At 52.9% G+C, this 22,358-nt stretch overlaps 1 protein-coding gene across 1 annotated transcript in view; it reads right to left on the bottom strand.

Moving 5' to 3' along the window:
• The window catches only part of NOL6 (nucleolar protein 6), a 30,551-nt gene that overhangs the window by 1,124 nt on the left and 7,069 nt on the right, over positions 1-22,358 (bottom strand). The window contains exons 9-25 of the mRNA XM_050913641.1: positions 22,083-22,141; positions 21,819-21,920; positions 21,171-21,286; positions 20,604-20,781; positions 20,080-20,202; positions 19,771-19,919; positions 18,920-18,995; positions 16,888-17,028; positions 16,471-16,588; positions 16,097-16,251; positions 15,699-15,862; positions 15,095-15,247; positions 13,805-13,902; positions 12,389-12,513; positions 12,140-12,229; positions 9,333-9,530; positions 480-581 (exon numbers count right to left, since the gene is read on the bottom strand). Of these exons, the coding sequence (XP_050769598.1) occupies positions 480-581; positions 9,333-9,530; positions 12,140-12,229; positions 12,389-12,513; positions 13,805-13,902; positions 15,095-15,247; positions 15,699-15,862; positions 16,097-16,251; positions 16,471-16,588; positions 16,888-17,028; positions 18,920-18,995; positions 19,771-19,919; positions 20,080-20,202; positions 20,604-20,781; positions 21,171-21,286; positions 21,819-21,920; positions 22,083-22,141 (2,147 nt within the window). The remainder of the gene's footprint in view (positions 1-479; positions 582-9,332; positions 9,531-12,139; positions 12,230-12,388; positions 12,514-13,804; positions 13,903-15,094; positions 15,248-15,698; positions 15,863-16,096; positions 16,252-16,470; positions 16,589-16,887; positions 17,029-18,919; positions 18,996-19,770; positions 19,920-20,079; positions 20,203-20,603; positions 20,782-21,170; positions 21,287-21,818; positions 21,921-22,082; positions 22,142-22,358) is intronic.

Here is a 22,358-nt window from a genome sequence, read left to right as displayed (position 1 = left end):
GTAGCTGGAAAATACCTCCATACATTGATAGGACTCAGGCACTATCAACCTAGGCTTGCCACCCCAGCTTCTTGCAGGTCAGGTATTTCTGGGTAAGACGCCCAAAGCCCCGAGAATGGGACAGCCTGTTGCACACACCAAACATCTTTGGCAAATGAGGCATCACCCACCTCCCAGGAGGGGACCAGAGAAGAGCACCTGGGACAGAGAGCTCTGTTCTGACCCATGATTATGGTGCTGAGGCTTGTCCAGGGACACATATTCCCTTCTCAGCTCTGCTGATGACCAGGGGCACTGTGGCCACAGCCCTGTCTTGGTTTCACCCTTTCTAAGAAGGGACAGAAGTATGAGCTCCACTTCTCAAAGGGCTTTGAGGCTGATGAGAGTTAGACAAAGCAATTACAATGCAGAAGAAAAGCCCTCCAAGCTTTCAGGGCATAAAACGTAACATGAAGCTTCACGTAGAGTCAAAAACTAACCTTGAAAGGCTGAGGCTGAAAGCTCGAAGGTTTCCACAAAACTGCAATCACTTCCCCACCATGCTTGTCGTAGAAGAACAAGGCAAGGTCGCTGAAGGCGTCCTGGGTAGAAAACAAACAGAGGTTGTGCCAGACATCCCAGAGCCAGAGCCCGTCCCTGATTCAGTCTCCTTACACAGTGATGCACAGTAGCTCCACACCAGCCAGGACCAAAGCTGCAACTCTCCCAGTGGATTCCCAACAAGGAAAGCAACTTGGCAGCCCATGGACAAGTCCTAGATGCCTCCTGCTGCCTCTTTTCCCCCAGCCTTGATGGATACAGGGCACTGCCTCCAAGTTTTGTGTGCAGACCTCATCACTGACTACCTCTTGCTGTCCCAGAGAGCAGAAACATGATCCACCATCTCCCACAGGCCTGCAAGAGCACCCAGAAATCAGCATCCAGCTTTAGGACACTGGACCCCTTAGGGTCCTCACCATAGTCCCCCATCAGCTGGATTTGGCACTACCAAGCTGTCCTATCCCAGTGTCCAACAGCCATGTCCAAGACTTCACAGTGTATCAGATGGCAAGAGGCGGGCCCTGCCCAGCAGGCAATCCTGCCACAATATGTTTCACTACATGGCAGCAAAGACAAACCCCAATCAAGGACCCTTCCCTGGAGGCCAGCATCTCGAGCTCTGCAATCTCTGCAACCAAGGTATCAAAGCTCCTTCTTCCCCCAGGATAAATCCCATGTGTGCTGTCACCACACAGCATTCCAAAAGGAAACATAACAACAGAAATTTTAAGTAACACAAAGTCCTGTGACGTGCAAAGAGATGGAATGCTCAATGGAGGCACTGCAGCAATCTGCTCTCCTTGCCCCTGTGTTTCAGCAGCTGTGTCAATGAGCAGCTCCTTCAGCGGTGCTGGGCAGGAGAGCTCAAAAAGATCTTGCATAAAGAGATGACTAAAGTCCACAGTCTGGTTTCCCCCCAGCCCACACAAGCTGGATTCCCAGCGCTGCAAGGAGGCAAGGGATGAGCATTGCAGCAGAAGTAAACAATGCTGTGTGCAAGCAACTTTTCGAACCCAAAAGTCTGGCCCTACAGCTCAGCACCCAACACGCTGGTACCTGGAGATATGCATCCTGAGTGCAGCTGACCAAGACAGCCAAGAAGATGCTCCCTGACACTTGTTTGTCTTGGTGGAGATTAACATCACGCAATGGCGCATGTTTACCAGACTGAGCAAACAGCCCCCAGCATCAGTACAGGACAAGTTTCTGCACATGGCCTCACCAGCTTTGGAGCAACCGACTGCAACAAATACAGACCCTCTGCTCCCTCTTCACCCTTCTTCATCCCCTTAGTTTCCCCAGCTGCAATTCTGCCACGCTCCTCTGAAGAGAGATCTCTGCTGGCATCATTGTACCATGAGGTTTTCAAGAGGATGTGCATGAAAAAAAATCAACATCAAAGGCAAGCTTGGAAGGGGTCTTGTATGGATATACCAGGATTGCAGTAGGAGGAGAAAAAGGTGGATTGGGTTGGTATTACCAGTGATTCCAAAGGGTGAGGTAGCTTTTTAAGAGTAAAGACCTGATAAGCAGGGAGGGGTGGTGTTGTCTGCAACCTTCAGAGCCAGATTTATGAGTTCAGACTTGAAGTATCACAAACAGAGGGCAACACGATTAGGCCATCAAGCTGGGAAGATCCTGAGACCTGCCAGCTCATCCCACTTCATGGGATCTTCACAGGGGCAAGGCTGGTCAAGGCATTATCTCACCAAACTGGCTAGGAAAACCACTGTCTAAAAATACATTGAGAAAGAGGCAACCCGCCCTGGCATTCCTCTACTGAGAGTGATCAGTTATGCTCAGAGCCCAGGCAACAGGGAAGACTCCTCCTTTTGCCAAAAGGTAAACAGCAGGAGGGAGGGAAAGCTCAACGAAGGGCAAGAAAGCTCAGGGCACACTGACTGCCAACGTGCAGCTTTCCGAACCAAAGGGGAGCAGAGCATGTGAGAACCTGAAAAAGTCCCGCTACTCTACAGGGCGAGGTCTCGAGTGCCACGCGATGCTCCCTACAAGAAAGGTATTTTTTACAGGCATGTCTTGCTGGACAGGAGCCAGAAACCTTTGCAGTAAAGGAGCTCTCCCAGGCGCAGCTCATTTCCCAATAAAACCACTGTTGAGCCTGATACCCACCACCTTTTATCCAGACAGCAGGGAGCAGAGAGGGCAGATATTAAAAGGAAGGCATCCAGTTCAAAATCCCAGCAAAGGGCAAGCTCCTGCACTTGCGCTGCTCCCAGCCTCATCCATGTGATAGTGCTTCAGGCCGGCTCCACTGAGCTGTGGAGATGCACACTCAACTCCTGGGAAAGTGCAGCATTAAAAGGGTCTGGTGTTATTAGTCACCGCACTTCTGTTTGTACAGAGGCTTGGGGCGTAAAAGCACATGGAGTTCACCTCCCTTTCCACATCCCATGCTCCATGCCCAGTGCCACTGGGCTTGCCTGAGCCTGCAAACACCTTCCTCAAGGGAAAGTTTAAGAGAAAAGGGAGAAAAGGCAGGGAGAACATTTGAACCCCTAGTCCCTTCTCGAGCTGCTGTTATCTTTGGTTGCAAATCAGCTTTAAAGGCCCAGAGAAAGCTCTCCCTGCTCAGGAGGATCCCTGCCATCAGCAAAATCTACAGCTGGTTCCCATCTCGCAGAGACATGGGGGACCTGCAAGCTCAGGGCTGCGATTTGGCAGAGCCTCATTGTCCAGGGAAGGGGTGCATGGCGCCTGGAAGATTAGCTCAAGGTCTGTAAGGGACCATCTGGGTTGTAGGAATGAAAGGATGGAGAAAGGTGGTGAGTAAAACAATACCCTGACCTAAAATGGGATTACTGGATTAAGCAGCTCAGGCTGAAGCATGGATTTTGCAATGAGGTAAGCGCTCATTGCTAGTTAAGCAACTACATTGTTGTTGTTTAGGGGTGGGTTTTTTTTACCTAACCATTTCTCCACCCATTTTTTCACTGCTCCTACCCAGAGATCAGGCTCATTGCATCACAGCTGCTGGAAAAATAGGAGCCTTTTAGGGAGGTCTCCACACCTGAAATGTACCTAGAGGCTCTTCCTGGTGCAACAGCAGTTCAAGTGGCAAATGCATCAATCAAAATTTGCTCAGTGCTTAGAACATTTTAAGTGCTCTCAGCAAGGGATCTACCAGTGTAAAACCCGATTAAAGCTACTTACTTCCAACAAACAACTACATTTGTGGTTAACCCTTTAAAGTCCTTGTCATCCTACTGCGACCTGCCCTGATGCTCACAGGTTACGTGATACAGACAGAGCCTTTCCCCACACCCACACAGAGCAAGGAGCACTGTTGAGAAAACCAGGCTGGGGTTACTTCTGTGTCGGAGAGGTTTTAAAAGAGAAAAGAAACGTGGGTGTTAGGTTTGGGATTCGGCTGGTAAAAGGTATTTCAAACTATCCAAACTCTTCCACCTCCGAATGCCTCATCAGAGCCACATGTGCATCCTTATCCCAGGGGTTTGGGGCAGCGGCAAAGAAGTATGGCAAGGAAAAAAGCCACCCACGTTCTCCTGGCTGTATTAGCAAACATGCCTTGTCCACCAATCCACCCAACGATCTGAGACTGAAGTCTTCAGTCACTTCCTACGGGACAAATCCTACAGGACCTCTGGGAAGGCATTACCAACACAGAAGAAATGCAGCCACAAGTACCTTGTCAGCTCACCCAAGGAGCACAAGGGGCTGATGCCTCGCTAAGCCCATATGCGTACGCACATGTGTGTGTGCATCCACCCCCAACCCTGGGCACTATGCTAAGGGTCACATAGCTGCTGTGCATTGATTTTGCGGGTGATCAAGCGGGTGATTTCCTGCCATTTCTGCCCCTCCAAGGGCATAGATCCAGACAGGAAGGTTTCCTCCATGCTACAAGAGCCCACAGAGCTTTTTCAGTTCATCTCTGCCTGTCTGGAGTCGCCATAGGAGGAGTCAGCCCTGTCAGTCAAAACAGGAAGGGAGCAGTCTGACCTAAAAGGATTTCACCAGTTCCAGCTACATCCCGTAACCAGAGTTTATATATATTGTAAGAGACTGAGAATTTTTAGTATCATTAATTCCTTCCTAACATGCAGTAGCAAGATACACATTCCTATACCATGGGAGGAAGCAAGGACAGGGCTGTTAAGTCTTCCAGATAGGTCTTGTCTGGAGGTGCAAGAAATGCAAAACATTGCTTTAGAGGGAAGGATGTTTACAGTAAAGCAGGAAACACTTTCCTGCTCATCCACACAGGAAAGATCTCCCATGTACAAGATAAGCAGCTCCTCTGCCATGAGCTCTTCCACAGGCATATGCAGCCAGAGAAAGCTAAATCTCAGTGAAAGAGAGCACTTCACATCCAGTGACCTAGTGAGACCAAAGACCTGGTAAGAAATGTTAGGTCTTTTAACGGCCATTATAGACATGCAGATGGACATGGCACAGGCAGCTTCATCCAATTTTCCCCACCATGAGAGAACAGCTCTGGACCTCAGGGAGATGACCAGAGCCTTTCGGCTTTGTGAGCTCCTAAATGTATGCAGATAGGCATGGCAAGCACATCCACAAGTCCTGTGTCCTCTGGATTGCCTCGAGTCCAGAGGACAGCCAAGCCACTGTGGAACAAAAGCTGCACTGACCGAGCTTTCCCACGCCACGTCCCCAGCGAACGTCTGGGCGTTCTGCAGCTCGACAGCCACCACAACACAGACCAGCAGTCACGATGGAGATCCAACAGGAGCCTCATTTGAGACACTAAGACTTAATTTAGCCTTGCTGAAGAACCCCTGCCAGGACCCAAGCCAGGGTTTGCTCGTCAAGGTGCTTGGGATCGTAAGTGGCAGAGAGGCTGGTGATGGACCAAAGCTCCAGGGAAGGCCTCTCTGCAGGACGTCTGGCACCTGCTTTCCCTCAAAAGCGTCTGTCTGCAAAGCCTTCTCATCTGGACAGACTCCCAAGAACAGGCCTTTTCTATCAGATCTGTCCTGGAATTGAATTTGCTGTCTGAATCCCATGACCAGCCTTTCACCTCTACCCAGAGCCTCTCACCTCTACCCAGAGCCTCTCAGGCACCAGAGCAACTCGATCAGACCAGCTCCTGCAGCACACCTCCTTGGAGCAGGAAAAATTAAAGCAGTCAGGACTCAACACCTCCCCTCCTTTCATTTTCTCCTCTGATTAGGCTCCTTGGGGAAGGCATGTAGCAATCCTTCAGCTCCAGAGCACTCCTGCCTTGCTAACGCCTTTGATTTGAGAAGAACAGGGACCTCTCAGGAGCAAACAGGTTGAACAGGAGGAAAGTGGGTCTCCTGGTTACTGGGCCAAGGACACTGGGGAAGATGCTACTCCCTGGCCCTCTCAACTCAATCAATATGCCCAGGCACTTAAATCCCTTTTTCACGTGGGAAGCTCAGAAAAGGGCAGATGTTTCTTTTCTGCCCATAGAAGAGAACAAAATCCCGCAGCATCGCTGCATGGCAGATGTCTCCCTTCGTTGCTATAAACCCACCACAGCTGCACTGTCAGGCTTGGCTACAACCCTGTTGCTCAATTCTGTGGTTTGTGCTATTAAGGGATAGCAAATTACTCTGAGTCAAAGCCAGCCAGTTCTGCGTCCAAGCGCCTTCTCATCCAAAATCTCTCATAAGGATTCACTGCTGTCACCACACACCTTTCCGGCACCAGCTTCTTGCTGTGTTTGGATCATCCCTGGGGCTTCCAGCCTGCCGGATGAGGAGGAGCTGAACGCCACTTAGAGCGGCAAAAGCCAGAGAAGGAGAAATACAAGGGTGCTGGAGAGGCTAACAACCAAAGCCAGGTCAAAGCACAAAGCCGATGCAAAGGTCTTGCCTTTAAACAACAACATTGGTATGCTGAGACACGAAGCCAGATGATTTCTGACGGAGAAGTTTCTACTGACAGCTCGGCATCACCCGCTGGCTGGTGACCCTGCAGTGCAAAGTCAGCTTTTGAGGCCTTCCAACACAGGTGGATGCGGCTGAGTTATCTGAGAGCACGTGCAGCATCACCTCTGTGATTTTTCCAGGAGAAGAAACACCTGTTTGCCCAGAAAGAGATATTCATCAGGCCCTTCAGGTCTGCCTGCTAGTGATCTGGAAGCTATGAGAGACAAGTGAAGTCGTACTGCAAGATACCTCCAATACGATGGCTGCAAAGGAACACAGCCATACCTATCTCAGAGCCTTCAAGAGGAGGAAAAGCCACCCAGACAGGGCTGCTGAGGCAGATTTCAGGCTCTCTACCCCACAGCTCACTCTTCAGAGAAACCTGTGACCAGTTCCCGCTCTGTTCCCTCCTGAGCACCCTCGGGTCAAAGAACAAGAGACACCAAGCGAACGCAACGCTGCTTCCAACAAGGCAACGTGACCTTTGCTCATACTCATGTTTCTTCATTGGGATGTCAGTATGTTGGATTTAGGACAAGCTGTAATTTGTAACCCAATCAAACCCTATTCCGAGTCTATTATTACCTGTATTAGAGAAAACAGGCAGTAAAAATTCAGACAGCTTGGATGTCACTATTGACTGCAACAATCAAGTCATAATTGCTTAAAGGATAATGAAAGCTGCTTTCCAGGGAAGTGTCTTCTGCACCTTTAACTTCTGGAGCCATCTGCTGACACCGAGTTGACTAGAAGCACAAAAAAGTCCTATAAACTGCCACACACCCCGATAAGTCTCCTGATTGACTGCCTCGATATACAGCCAGATTTGCTGCAAGCAGTTAACAGCCTCCCCAAGGAGCCCGCTCTCCCAATCAGCTCGTCCAGCAGTCTCCAGTTCCTCTTCCAGCAAGTCAGCCTCCCGCCAGGTCTCCATGAGGGTTGCTTAGCCCTGACCCCTTCAGAGTCACAGAGGCTCCAGCCCCGTGCATACAGGCACCTCTAATGCCTTGGCAGGTTCTGAAAGGCTCTGTTCAGCTCTAACCCCCACTTCCAGCATGGGGTGGAGATGGATTTCAGGCTTAAGAAACTCCATTTCCTACCCATATCTATGCCTCCTGGTTGAGGTTTCATGGCAGCAGGTCAAATCCTTATCATTTAGGTAACAAAAGAGAGGGCTGATCTTGATATTCCTCCTCAGACCCAGACACCAGGAAAGAGAGTGAAATAGAGAACGGTTCCCAATCGCTGTGCTTCCTGCTCCCTTTTAAAAGTCTTGTGCAGGGTGCTTTTGCCCCTCCTTCTTGCATATCCTGGACCCCAAGAAATCCCCCAGTGCTCTCTACAATGTCTCTGCAGGACCTCCACCTTCTCAACCATCTTCCTTCTCAAAGGCAGGAGAGCACTGGGCACCTCCTCTCCCCCATGTCCTTCCTGCTAAAGAAGCCATGCTACTTGCAGGGAAATTGTAGGACAGTTTTGAGGTCTCTCTCAATTTTAAGAGACCTTGCATGCATCCCTGTCTCTTACTTCCTCACCCCTCAAGACTGTCCCAACCTGCTGTGGGTGACAGGACTGAGCTGGCACATTGGTAGACTTGGCAGCTCTACTGAAGCCACAGCAGATTCCCATGGGCAGAGGTCATCACGCAGCGCAGATGGCAGGCAGCTTGGGAGGTAACAGGGCTGTGCTGGGGTGAGGAAACCTTCAAACAAACCCTTGCAAGTTTTCTTTGCCCACCTCCTAAGCTACCTGGGTTAAGGTGAAAGGGGAGCTTGAACTGAAAGGGCCCAGCATCTTCCAGCCTGAACTGGAGTTTCAATTCAGGCACGTCTTTCACAATGGTGGCCAAACGTTGGTCCAGGGAAGTGGGAAATCTCCATCCCTGGAGACAGTCGGCATTCAACAGAACTGGGCTCTGCACAGCCTGCTCTAATGTCAAAGTTGGCTCGGCCCTGAGTGGGGAACGGGGCCAGAGACCTCCGCAGCACCCTTCTTGCCAAAGCCAGCCTACGATTCCTACAGCAGTTCTGACACTGCTCACAGCACTTCTGTGGGTAAGGAATGATGGCCCTTGAAAGTCAAGCCAAGTTTTGAAAAATGAACATCACAGTCCCACCTCTCCGCACACTAACATTTAGCTCAGCTACCGCACGTGAAGCTGGGAAGGGCCAAAGAGGCAGAGGCTGCACATCTGCAAAGCACTGGCTGTCCAGATCCAGTTAGATCACTGCTGCCAGATCCAGTTAGATCACTGCTGCCACCCAGCATCTTGCTCATTTCCCCAGCTTGCTGGGCTTTCGCTTGGCCACACGGTGGAAGAGAACGGGATTGATGGCTTTGGATACTGATGTTCTCCGTATACCCACATTACCAACTTCCTCTGCCATCATGCATGTAACCAGACACAGAGAAACCATCCTGTGACCAATATTCAGCCTCTGTGGCTCATGCAACCATTGGCCTAACAGCAGGAGCCCCACTGGTACCATGCCATGGATTCCTGTACATCCCCCCAGAAAATATGGGTAGCTACTGTCCATCATGCACCCCAGCTGGTACAACAGGCCATTAAAAGTCAATTAACTGACTAGAGACAAAAGGCTTACAGATACTTTTGCACTGAAATATAATATTCTTCAGCAAAAGCTCCGGGTGCTTCGTATTTGAGGTCATCCTCACACCAGCAGCACTCCCATTTCCATTGAATGGGTGGCACATTCACCAGGTCTTCTGCTGAAGAAGCAATTTCAGATGCACACAAGGAGTCACCATCCCATGCAAAATACATAAAGATGTCACCAACTAGGTCCTGCAGTGGCAGGCAACCTGAATGCCAGAAGGCAACTCCCCATTAGGCAGGTAACCCCCTGTGCCTCCCCAAGGTGCCATGCTTACTCTCAGCTCCTGGAGGTAGCACTGTACAGGGTCATAATCCACCACAGGAAAGAGGATCTTCACTGCAGTGCTGTTCTTCACCACGCCCCGGGAAAACGACTTTAGTGGCCGGTCCACGCTCTCCAGATGCCGAGGAATCTGGTTTGGATTCAGGTGGATTAGGACATCATAGAATTCCAAAGGAGGGCGGAAGACCATCTGCAGAGAGAAAAGACCAGTGCTACTCAATATAGGACACAGGTGAGCAGGAGAAATGAGAGAGGTTTCCCAAGTCCTTGCTTGCATTTTATTCCCTTCTCCTTAGAAAGCAGTGAACCAAAGCCAAAATTTTTGTGAGATTAATGTCAGAAGTTTGCCAAAACATCCACAGGAAAAACAAGGCTGTGGTGGAGCCACGGGGAGCTCCAGCCCATACTGGCCACCCTATTCCTTCTGGGCTGAGACACATCCCCATTACAGCATGGGCTCTGCTCACATCAGAAGGATGCGACCCTCACACCCCTACACCTCGTGCAAGCGCTGTAACACGGACTCTGTCGAGAACAAGGTGGTTCCCCCATGGCCATCTCCTGGTGGATAGCCTAAATGTTCTCTGGACCACCAAAGTGCACCAGGAAGGACACACTTGATTGCCACAGCCCTACTGTCCAGCAAGCTCCACACTTAGAGAAGGGAGCTGCTCCCTACCCACATCAGATGTCTAGCCAGAAGGACTACACTCTCTACCATATTGGTTTCCCAAGTCAGCAGAAAAATCTAACTGCTGTCCCCAGGACTCGGGGACAGTGCCTGGAGAAAAGCTTTCCACAGGGCCAAGGTGGTCCTCTCCAGCCCTGACCACAGACCCCAGGAAGCCCACCTGAGTGCACAACAGTGGAGTCGGCAGTCAAAAGAGGGACAGATGGTGAGCTGAGACAGGTAACCACGCCGCATGTGGCAGAGTCCCAGAATGAAAAGGGGAGTCAAGAAGCTAACAGGAGCTGAATGACACCCAGGGGACATGAGGAGCTGTGTAATAACGGGACAGTCCTGTCTGTCCAATAAGAGTTGCCCCAGAGGGCAGCAGCATCTTCCACCAAGCAGACAGAGGGTGAGAGCAAGCCCCATTAATGGAGGGGAGCAATCCCAGACATAAATATTTGGACAGGCAGGATCTGGCACTGTGGATGCAGCTGTATTAAAATGGAAAAAACTTCAAACTATGTGTACACTTTCATGGAATAAATGATGTGGAGACATTAACAGAGGCATGGGACATTGCCCAACTTGGCACTGGCAGAAAACCCACTGCTCAGAGCTGGTTTATAGCACAGGCTGGGGAGAACACACATGAAGAACATCAGTGACCACCATTGAGTCCCAGCTCTGGTCCACACAGACCCCCTTTCCCACCCAGCTGACCAAGTCCATAGCTTACTGTACTCCTCTGGAAGCAAAGAAATGGACCTCACAAACCCATGTTGCATCTGCATGAGAGCGGGCACGTCCCCAGGTGACCCAAATGCAAAGACAAAAAAAAACTTGGAGCACCCTCTTAGATACATGGGAAGAGGCAACTCCAGGTTGCACTGGAAAGGCTTTTCCCTCCTCCCCGCCCCAAGACTTGCTTACAAATAGATTAGCAGCCCTGGAAACAGCATCCCATGTTTATCCCTAAGAAATATCACAGGCCTGGGAGGACACTGGTATGGACTGGAGGGATACCCTGGGAATGGGAAAGGATCCCACTGCAATGGCCAAGAGGAGGGGAGAGGGAAGGAGGACCAAGGAGGCTGAGTCAGGGGGTTGGGAGGATGCTATGGACAGGCGACAGCTTGTTTTGGGAGCTAACCACCCCCAGCTCACACTGCGCCTGTTGAATTTCAGTCTTGGGTCCGCACTGTGACTGCAGCACACCGGGCACATCTCACGTGTACAGCATCTCATATCTTCACAGCCCTGTAACACACACTGCTACCGCCTCAAGTAGATCTCATCCCTGTAATAATTCCAGTGCAAAATGCAGCGGAACTGAAAGCAATGTCAGTAAATCCTTCTTATATTGCCTAGGCAGAAAAAAAAAAATCCACTATATGTGGGTTTTGGCTTTTTTTTTTTTTAATGTGAATTTGTCATATCTAACCACTGTTTGGCTTTTTGAGTCCTCTCAGCTTTAATTGCCTAGATCACTACTTGGCACACCAACAAGCTCCCCTCCAAAACACACACATCTCCCTTCAAAGGGCAAATAAATTTGTCTACATCTCCCAGGGGCATTTCAGTAATGGATGTTTTAACTTAAAAAATAAAATCACTGAGAAAATGAGGAGGGTTAAACTATATATGGCCTTGCTCCTCCACTCAAACAAAAATAATATCTTCCTAAAGTGCCTGTTAGCATCCCACCAAAACCTCCGCCACCCTGGGCTTGGTTAGACTCGAGCACACAAGCGAGATTTTGCACAGCTACACCAAGACAGAGTCTCCCAGAGGAGCTGTTTGCTCCAGCCACAGACATGTGACCAATTCAGCACAGGAACATCGCGGGTTTGCTCACATCCCAAGAAAACCAGAGAATACAAAATAAATTTGTCCTAGTCAATGATATTTCACCCCAAGTTGCTACGCAGATCTGGGTCCCCCAGAAGCAGGGTAGCACAGCAGGACACCAGCCTCCATGCTCCCATCCTTGCTGCTCTTCATCCCAGGGCAACCACGCATGCCACACCCTGAATCCTACTAACACATCCCAGTGATCATCACCGAGGACCAGTATGCTTTGCCAGAGCCAGAAAACCCTTGTGCTGGCACCCCAGGAGGTTACTTACCTTCACATCCTGGCTGTTAAGTGGGTCCATCAGCTGCTCCTCCAGGGCCCGGAGAGACTCTGAGGCCAGCACGAGAAGGCGCTGCAGGATCTGGGAGGGAAGAAAGCCAGGGGGTGAAACTTGGCAGTCCTGGATGTAGCAGGGACCGTGCTCGCCCACGGGGCCGTCGGAGCTTGCTCTAGCACTGGGAGCAGTGAACTGCCCCAAGCCAGCAGTCACCATGGGGCAAGGACAGAGGGCCGAGCTCACCTGCGCTGAGGGTCGCTCTTGGGTCCACATGGAGCTCCACCGGTCTTTGGGGGTGGCAATGAACATGACGGGGAAGCGAGAGCGAGCAGCCACAAACTTGTTCTTGATCTCTGTGCAGTCAGTGTCTGGAGAGGGCAGGCAGACGGGTGAGAGGCTCTGCCCCATCCACAGCCCTCCGGCCTCCTCGCCCATCTATCACAGCCCAGAAAAGGGCAGTACAACAGGCTTTATCCTCTCCCACCCTCTGATCCCACAGTCCACATGCAACCAGAGCTCCATCGCCTCGGGCTTGCTCTGCTCTCACGCTTCCCTCGGCATCCGCCTGCGGGAAGTTTTGGAGACAGGATGCAGGGCTAGATGGACCTTTGCTCTAAACCCACCTGGGCAGGCCCAGACACGGCAGGCACCGGGACTGACGCAGGCTGGGAACTCACGTTATAAGCTAATGACAGAGTTTGTACCCAAAGAGTTTTCTACCTTCCCCCCGACCCTCCCGAAATGGTGAAAAAAAAAATAGCTCTTTGGCCAAAACCAATTCCCATTTAGTTCATTACAAAAAGCTGGAGGGTAGAAAAATATCAGTTTCCAAAACCCAATTCTCTCCCAAGCAGCTTTACCTTTTTTTATAAATCAGCTTTAAAAGCTGGGTGTAGCTATCTCCCCCACCCCATGATCACGCAAAGCCAAGACAATCCTGTGGTCTCTTCTGGCTCCTGGGGAATGATGGCATGTATCCAGAAGACGAGCAACAGACAAAACACAAGGAAGAGGGCAGGACCACAGGTCCGCTTGGATGCACCAATGCGCTCCTTTGGAAACCAGAGACCTTTACCAGGAAATTTTCAAGGCTCAGAAGGTAACAAAACCTGGAGGACTGCAGCCCGTTTCCCTTGCAGGTTTTGAAATCGGGGACTAGCAGATCATCCCCACAATCTGAGTGGCTCGCTGGGGCTCTCAAAGCAGACACACGGTAGAAGGCTTTGAAGCTTCCCATTCAAGGGCCCAACTGCTCTCCCAGCACAACCGAAGGTTTGGCCCCCAAGAGCCAGGGCAAAGCCTCAAGCAAAAATGCCAGCTACGAAGGAGCAGAGGGTTTCAAAGACACTGCCACATCCAACACCACTCAGGCTCGTCACAGATTTCAGCAAGACCAGAAGCAGCAGAGCATCGCCACTGAGATCCACCTCTTCAAAGGCAGGCAGGGGGAAAAAAAAGCCCATGCCACAACCAAACCGATCCTGAAGCCAAGTTAAGCACGGCAGAACAGGAATAAAGGAGTGAAAAACCTTCTTGCCCCTGGCAGAGTGAAAAACCTTCTTGCCCCTGGCAGTAGCTGTGATGCTTCCATGTATCCAAGACCCCTGGAGCCAGGTGCTGACCCTCATGGCATGGCTCTCCTGCGCGCTGCCTGCTCACCTGTGAGCCCAGCGTTCAGGTTGACGATCAGAGGGTTGTTTTTCCAGTCAAAGGTTGCCAGCAAGTCGAGGAAACGCAGGAATCCCACCTGGGGAGAGCTGCAGGCAAGACAAAACAGTTCAACACTGGCATTTGCTCCCCTGGCGGCAAGAGGGGCTGGGCTTGGGGGTGACTTAGTGATGCCCAGCCCACACGCAGCCCAAGAAGGGATGCCCATGGTGGGAAAGCGAAGTCCAGGGCAAGCATGAAGCACTTCCCCTTCTCCAAATCCCGAGGCTAAAAGTCTCCCCTTTGTTCCTCCCCCCCCAAGTAAAAGAAACCAGCAGAAAGTAAAACGTTGCCGCCAGCTGCCCCATCTCCTGACACTCTCCCCACCCAGACTCCTGGGGTTGGAGCAAGTGGGAGGTGGAGAGAGGGCTGCTCCCATTCTCTGCTGCAGCTCTGAACGTCAGCCAAGTTCCCACTGTGCCTCTTCTCCTGCAACACAACACGCGTGCGAAGCCAGACAGCTGGGAAGATGGAGCTCCTGCTAGCAGGGTATTTTAGGAGACAGGAAAGCATTCTAGGCATCAGGATGTTACTCCTGCTACTTTGGGGAAGGAAACCAGACCCCAAATGCAGGGCAGAGTAACCTTTTGGTTCCACACAGAGCAAAAACGCTCCCTTTAACTTCATTTCACTCCCTCTGGGCCGCATCCCATCCACCTGCCAGGGGCCAGCAAGCAACTGGCCCCGCAGGGTTATTTACCAACATGCTACTCCATTCAGCTTTCAGTGGCCGACCTCTCGCCCTTCCCTCGGGAGTCCTCTCCAGAAGGAAGGGAGGCTGCAGCTGCCAGCACCACCGTAACATCCCTCCCAGGGAACCCAGGAGCCCCAGCGTGCTGGTAGCCACAACGCAGCTCTCATCCCTGCTTCTCCTGGCCATCGCACCCAGGATGAGGGGCCACACCTGTCCTCCAGAAGGCACAAGACACCCCGCAGCTGTGCCAACAGCATCCAGAGGCCACAAGGACACTTGCTCACATTCTTACCTGCTTCCCCTCTTTCTCTGCAGCGCACAGGGTAGGGGAAGCCACAGCCCCACAGCACCAAGCCTCTCCATCTGCTCTGACCAGCCACTCCCAACAGGGCTTGGGACAGCATTTTGGCAGCACAGGGGCCTCACGCTCCCTGCTGTGCACCCTCCCAGAACCTCCTGCCCTAGCAGCATCTCATCCCTCCTCCATCCCAGGTAAGGAAAAAAAGCACTAAATCCCCATCGGAGCAGCCCAGGCTCCTCCTCCTCACCTGGGTGGCATGAAGGGGGCTGGGTGGAGGAAGAGAAATGCCACAAGGAGGTCCACACACTCCTCAGAGATGCTGTCACTCAGGAGCTGGGCGCTGACCCAGCGCTTGGCCAGCCGGCAAGTGCTACCGAAGACAGGGTGCTGCTGCTGGAGCCTGCAAGGAAGGAGACAAGCCACTGCTCAATACACACATCCCAGGACCCAAAACGGCCTGCTGACATTCGGCAAGAGAGAAGAGGGGCAAAAATGTGCCAGGAACATGTGTGCAGCATCATGAGCACAGGGCACTCTCTACAAGTGTTGAGATTTTGGGGGAACGAAGGGGAAATGCTGCCACATGCTCCTCTCTAACCATGCTGCTCTTTGGTACTGGTCTCCCCATACCAGTGACCACGGATGTGATTAACAGGGACAACTGGTGTCGCCCCCACCTACATTCGTCTCTCCATCCTCCCACAGAGCCTCTCACAAGGTGGGCTGAAGGGCCGCTTCCCAGGGTGAGCTCCTCTGCCCACCATCACCCTCCAACATCCAAGGGCACCTCCACACTGGCTTCCAGCCACGTCCCGTGTCCTGGACCCCCAGGCACCCGCCGCCTCACCTACCCATGCAGGGAGCTGGTTAGATAGGGCAGATGCAACGTCTCCAGCTCCAGCTGCCGAGACTCCTCTGTGTCCTGGTACTTCAGCATCCCTTCCGGGGTGACTACTTCCTTCAAGATCAGGGGCTCCCGGTGATAGGCTACTTGGAGCCGGAAAACGTAGCCATCCTGAGACGGGAGCAGAAGGTGAAGTCAGGCTTGGTGGTAACATAAGCAGGCTGGTGTGCTACGCTGCACCTCAGGGACACAATAGCAGCATCCTGGCATCAGCACAGTCTCACCATGGTCTTTCCTAGGCCCACCATTGAAATTCTGGTTTTGTCCAGTGGGACCCCTGTCACAGCCCCCCGCCTGCCTCCTTGGTAGCAAGTCAGGTCTAGAAGGTCCCCGTCGCCCCCCTACCTTGTACACGTCTGTGTGGGTGACCGCAGGTCTGCAAACCAGCTGGTGCTGCTGCTGGAGAAGCTCAGCCAGCTGGAGGTGGAAAGCCGCCTTGATGCGCTTGATGGCTTCTTTGTCCTGCGGCCACTGGCCACTGCCCTCCATGTGGCAGACAACTGGGGGCAAAGGGACAGCAGGAGGCCAGTGAGCCCCACGCAGAAATGAGGTGTTGGATGAGGGTGGCTGGGACTAGAGATTACAGCAGGAGAGCAGGAGGAGCCAGGGCTCTGCTCCTGCCTGCAGCACACCAGCACAGCAATAACGGAGTCAGCATCGCTGCCTGCCTCCACTTCCCCCCACCAAATCACCTCCCTCTCACATCTCTCCCCACTTACTCTTCAAAGGGGCTATGTAGGCCGGGCAGGGCTTCTCCTCTGAGGGAAGCAGCAAGTGCTTGGTCCTGATTCGGGTATGGAAGGAATAAATCGGCTTCATGGGAATGGGAGGGAAGACCTGGGAGAGAACAGCCACCCGGGGACTGAGAACAGGGAGCAGAAACGCCAGGGCACCGTGCACCCCCTCACCCCAAACCATTCACCCCAGCAAAGCCCTGTGGCACGGAGGGCTTAGCCAACTTGTGCATAGCCAGCCCGAGGGACAGAAGAGCAAAGAAGAGACACTTCATTGCTCCAAGGGCTCTCAAGAGCCACAAAAGCAGAGAGTGACTAATTCTCTCTGTCCTTCCTCAACCCAGGGCAGCCCCCCAGCTCCCCGCAGACCCCCATGCGCGCACTGTGCCCAGGGACACTCACGTCCGTGTATCGGAGGGCTGGATGGACACCCTGCACGGCTGTCACCGTCAGCGGCAGCCCCTTTAGGTTCCAAAGCTTGCGGCTCAGGTCGTCGTAGGAGCAGACAACGCTAACCATGGCCTCCTCGCCCGTCCCTGACACCTGTGGACACACAGGGAGCCTCTCCGTTCACCTCTCCTGCTCCTGCACGGGCGCTCACCTCGCCTCCCTCTCGGGCTGGCATCACAGCCAAGCTCCAAGGAGCCGGCACTGCCACTCCAGGGAGCAGCTTCTGGCAAGAGCACTCAGCAAAATGGGAAGGCAAGAGGGAGAAGGAAAACAAGGGCAAGACTGTCTGCGGCTCCCCAGCAGCCACAGGCATCCTAGAGGCTGCATTTCAAGTGCCAAGTGAAATTATTTCCTGTGCAAGACACTAAGGCAGCACCAAGAGCTGTACTGCCAGCATTCTCCCTAGGAAGGGAGAAGCTAAGAGTGATTTGGGAGTAAAGAGATCACATACGGGCAAGGTGGGAGCTCTGCTACTGCCTCTCCGCCAGTTACCGCAATGCCAACAGAGGCAGCAGTTAACAGAAAACTGCACTGACTACATCCTTAGCCAAGGCAGAGCTGTGAAGCATCGCAAAAGCAAAGACAGAAAATATCCAGAGCATAGCAGGAGCCCTGGGGAGGGCAGATGAGAGGCACCAAAAGGAGAATTGCTGCTGCCCTTGCTGCTTCCGTCTCCCCAAAGCACAGCAGAGGAGCCTGAACGAGGAGGAGGAGACATCACTGACGCCAAACTACTCAGCTCATATGCAGCTGAATCGAGTCACACACATCTGGCCAGCCTGGGCTTTATGGCAGAGCAGCAGCACCCTCTGCGGGGTGTGCCGCAAACGACAAACCCCCGTCCTGCCTGTCTCTAGAGCTGGCTGCACCGTCCATCTTCCATCCTCCCCCATGTCCCTCGACCACCGCAGACTCCCCAGGTTGCCTGCACACAAGCGGCTGGAGGAGCAGAGACCCCTACCCACCATCCTACACACAACAGCGAGTTTCTCCTTCGTTCCTCAAGGACTGGCAACAATCGGACTCCTAAACACCCCTCAGGCTCCAGGAAAGTGCATCCCCTCTCAGCATGGGGTTTATCAGCCCTGCTCACCCCAGGCTAGCTTGCAGGGACACAGCGCACAGATTTTGCTGCCTCACTACACAACAGGCTGTACAAACTAGCATCTCATCCCAAATCTGACAAGTAGCTCTGCCAGACTGCAACTGGTCCTGGCACAGAAGATTCTTTCAAACAGTTTTGCTCCCCTCTGCTCTTAAAAAGTGGAAAGGAAACAATTTCATCTTCCATCCAACAACCAGGTAAAAAGCTGTTTTTACCAAAGACCAGCGAAGTGGTGCCAAGGTGCTCATGGCTCATCTCCAGGCTTTAATTTCACAAGCTGGAGAGCAAAAGTAGGGAGAGGAGCATTTCCCAACCTCCAAGATGTATCTTTCTGTCTCAAAGTGACATTTCTTTGTTTCAGCTGCACATTCAGCTGGAGCACTAAGTAATGTTTGGTGGGCACGATCTAGCACTTTGCACTACGACAAGAAAGATCCTTCTCCTGGGTTTCCCAGCTGGACCTACGGGATGAAGGCACAGAAGTATCCGGCCCATGTTCTGAAGGACGCAGGACCCAAAAGGTACAGCCAGACGAGCACAGTGGGACAGTGATATATCCTCAGATGATGTGGACATAGTGGACACAAGCAGAGAGAGGAGGCCAGTGGGATGCTTGCAGGGGAAAATGGGGTGTGGGGTCTGCCAGAGCAAGAGGACTTCAGCAGCTATGCCTTGGTTGGCATGAAAAGCTTGGCAGATCCAAGGAGAGCACCACGCTGCCCATCGAAGCACCCGCAGGCAGGAATTTTCCTTACCCTCACTACCTTCTCTTGGGAACCACCTGCCTCAGGGCGACAAAGCTAAAATGACCTCTCTATAGCCCTCCCCATACCGCCCTTCCCTGAGAAACCCACAGCCCCACTGGGGGAGCAGCTATACCTCTTGCCCAGTCCTGATCACAGACTCCAGCAGGGCTCCTGTGTAGCAGATGGAGGATTCAGGAATGTCCGCGTGGCTACGTGGAAGACGACAACAGAGCATTAGAGCTACGACACGCCAATCCATCCATCCTGACCATGCATGCTGCGCCCACAGGCAAGGCTCAGTCCAAGGATGGGGAATCCCTCCATACAGGAAGGTCATGGTGAGAAGACCAATCTCTGTGCGTTCCTCCCATGCCCCAGTTATCCACCCAAAGCAGCCCAGCAACTCATGCACCTTCACAGGATTCAAAGCCAAAGCTGCCAACGTGCAGCCTTTCCTCACAAGACCCCTCCTCGAGTTAGGATAAAGAGGCCCAGGCAACCCTTTCATTCTGTGCAAGAGGGTCTCATTTTTGGCAGAAGGTATAAACTGCTACAGGGAGGCTTTCCGGTGCTGTAGGGAGACCCAACCTTGTGAACCACTAGAGGGTCTCAGAGGATTTCATGAAACATCCTGCAAGGTCCAGACAGCTTCTCTTCCAGCCCTGCCAACAATGAGTGTCCCAACATCCCATCTGCATGTAAGGGCAGGACCATGCTGCCTCCGTGCCCTTAGCATTACCATCAGCAGAAGCTACAGCACCATGTGCTTGCCCTTCCCACCTTCTCTTGGGAAGCAGCTCGCAGCATCAGGACCACAACTGAAATGACTTCCAGATTTCACAAAGCCAAAACGACCCACAACGTCCTCCAAAGCGCAAAGCTAACAATGGGGTTACCGGGGACATAGCACAAGCCAGAAGAGCAGCAGTGACCCCCACACAGCTGCAGGTTCCCCAGCCTCAGCTCCTGCTCGGCGCGACTTACAGCTTCAGCAGGTGCCTGACAATCTGCTCAGGAATGAGGCGTTTCTGGCAGACGGTGCTGGCCTCCCACACCACTGCCTCGCAGATGCTGCCATCCTGGAACCGTCGCAGCTCCGATTTCTCCCCCCAGAAGGTCCGGAAGTCCAGGGCCTGCGGGGGAACATTGGCCAAGCCAGGCCAGGGACATGGGTCACCGCCGGGCCCGGCCAAACCACTCCCATGACCGTCAGCCAGCCCTTCAGCCATCTGCAACCACAGAATGGCACCAGCTCTGCTCCACCCTACTCGGAACAGGTAGGGCTCCCCTCACCTCAGGGTGATCAGCCTGCGGTCCCTTCTCCAGTGTGCTGGCAGCAAACTCAGGGCCAAATAGGAGCCCAAACGTCAGGGGCCCAACATCCTTGTGTTTTGGGGCCTCAGCGTCAATCGGCCACTGTAGGAAAATGGGGAACGTGAAGCACAGGGAGAGATGAGGTTGCTGGAGCAGAGGCTGATGGGATGCTGGGCTGCTAGACAAACCTCCTGCTACATGATCTCGGGTGCCCAGATGAGCACAGACAGGGAAAGCCTCATTTAATAGGTCTCCCCAATGAAAAAAACAGTTGTCTTCACCCTGCCCCATTACTGGGCCAAGACTTCTGCCCAGACAAAGCCTCCCAGCTGCACTCCACACCCCAGTGCAGGGCCTCAGGTCCTGTATTCCCCACAAAGGGGACAGGCCTGTCTCCTCCCCCAGTGAGCAAAGATCCCCTCCCCATGCCCAGCAGTGCCATGAGGGACACACAAGACCCCATGTGCTGCAAAGGATGCAGTGTCATTGCCGAGCTGCATTACCTCGGGGATCTGGGGCAAGGAGTGAGCCACGAGCAGCGCTCTCCCAGCCAGCCCACGGGACAGCAGCGAGACAACGAAGGGAAGGGCCGTGGCCACGTAGTTCCCACCCCGATCCATCAGCTCGTTCAGCAGCTGCATCTTCTTGCAGGCACCCTGCAGCTTGGAGACATGCTTCAGGCTACAGGAGAAGGAGAGAAGCTGGTCAGCCACCTCTGCCACCAAATCCTTTTTGAGAGAAAGATATGCTAGAGGATGGATAAAGTGGGGACCTGAGGGTCCTGGCCCAGGATGGGGGCTACAAGAAGAAACACTGCACTTTGGCATCTCAGGATGCACCACAGGAGATGCTGGTCCTTGGGACAGTCATCATTCCCAAAGGCCAAAGCACTGCCCTGCTCCTCCCGGGAGGCTACCTAGACAGTAAAAGTGGAACGGCCAAACGCAAGAGGCACCAGTGTCTATCTCAGAGCTATCTCATCCAAATCCATCCCAGTCCAAAGCCAGAAGCAGCCCACTCCTCTCGGAACAGGCTACTCAGCATTACCCCACCAACACAGCGAGACTTACTGGAAGACATGGTCAAAGGCTCTAAGCATGGGCTTCGCAGTCATGAGCAGCACCTGAAAGCCATCCACCATCCGATCATCCAAAATTTCCATGGAGCGCTTGGCTTCGAACTGGACCTGAGCAAGGAGACAAGACAGAGCAAGAGCATGAATGGGAGGGGAGAAGGAAAGCAAATCCCGCCAGCAGTGGTCACCAATGCTCCCCCATCAACCACGGCCACTCCAGCTCCATGGTCACCAGCAGACCCTGATCCCAGACAGCCTCTGTCCTCAGTGTGAAGCCAAGTCACCAACAGCTGTTGCTGCTGGCCAGTCCATCCTTGATATCCCTGCCATCAAGGTGGGGTTTTTCTGCTTCAAAACAGTTACTTCTGTTAAACACCTGCTTGGCTTCACCCAAAGGTGCCCACAAAGAGGAAAACAACTCTCCTCTATCATTCAAGCACGAGAGGTAAGGCAGCAGTACATCCAAGTCTTAAAATTCACTTCTAAGCTTCAGAGCTGGAGATGGATGTTAAAAGCTTAAAAAGCAACACTGAACCCCCTCCCCACATCCAACGTCCTCCTCCAAGACATCTAACCGCCCTCTGCCTGCCTCAGCTCACTCCTAAGACAGCATCTCAGGATACCATCACAACCTGCTCTGTACCTGGTGGTATTTGCTGGCAGTCATATCAGCGCAGAGGTTCACCAGCCCAGAGGGATCCACAAAGACGACCTCAAACGCCTGGTGGAAGTCGTCCAGGACAGGCTGGAAAAGCAAACATTGTCCTTAGTGCCACGGCACAGCACAGACACCTGGGCACCACCACCTCATTGCTATCTGACATCCCTATAACACGCACGTCCCTGCATGGGGAGCGCTGGCAGCACAGCCAGACACAGGCACAAGACGCCCCAGAGGGCTGTTTACCAGGGAGGCATCCACGTCCTTCGCTAGGCTGATCCCCATCACGCTCAGGTCAGTGGTGGCTGTGGGCAGACAGGAAGGAACAAGTCACACCACCATCCACATCTCCCTCACTAGTGACAGTGGTACAGCTATGTGCCAATACCACTGTGGTCTCGTAACATTAACAGTCCTACAACGCAATGTTGGCCTCCGCCTTGTGATGGGACCTACCCACTCCTCTGCAAGCTGCCCCATCCAGCCCTGCTCTAATGCCTCATCCCCTCCTGTCCATCCCAC

Source organism: Gymnogyps californianus, chromosome Z (assembly GCF_018139145.2).
Source record: "Gymnogyps californianus isolate 813 chromosome Z, ASM1813914v2, whole genome shotgun sequence".
Taxonomy (NCBI): domain Eukaryota; kingdom Metazoa; phylum Chordata; class Aves; order Accipitriformes; family Cathartidae; genus Gymnogyps; species Gymnogyps californianus.
Note: the sequence above shows the minus strand (reverse complement) of the source record. Positions and strands in the feature narration are given on the sequence as shown.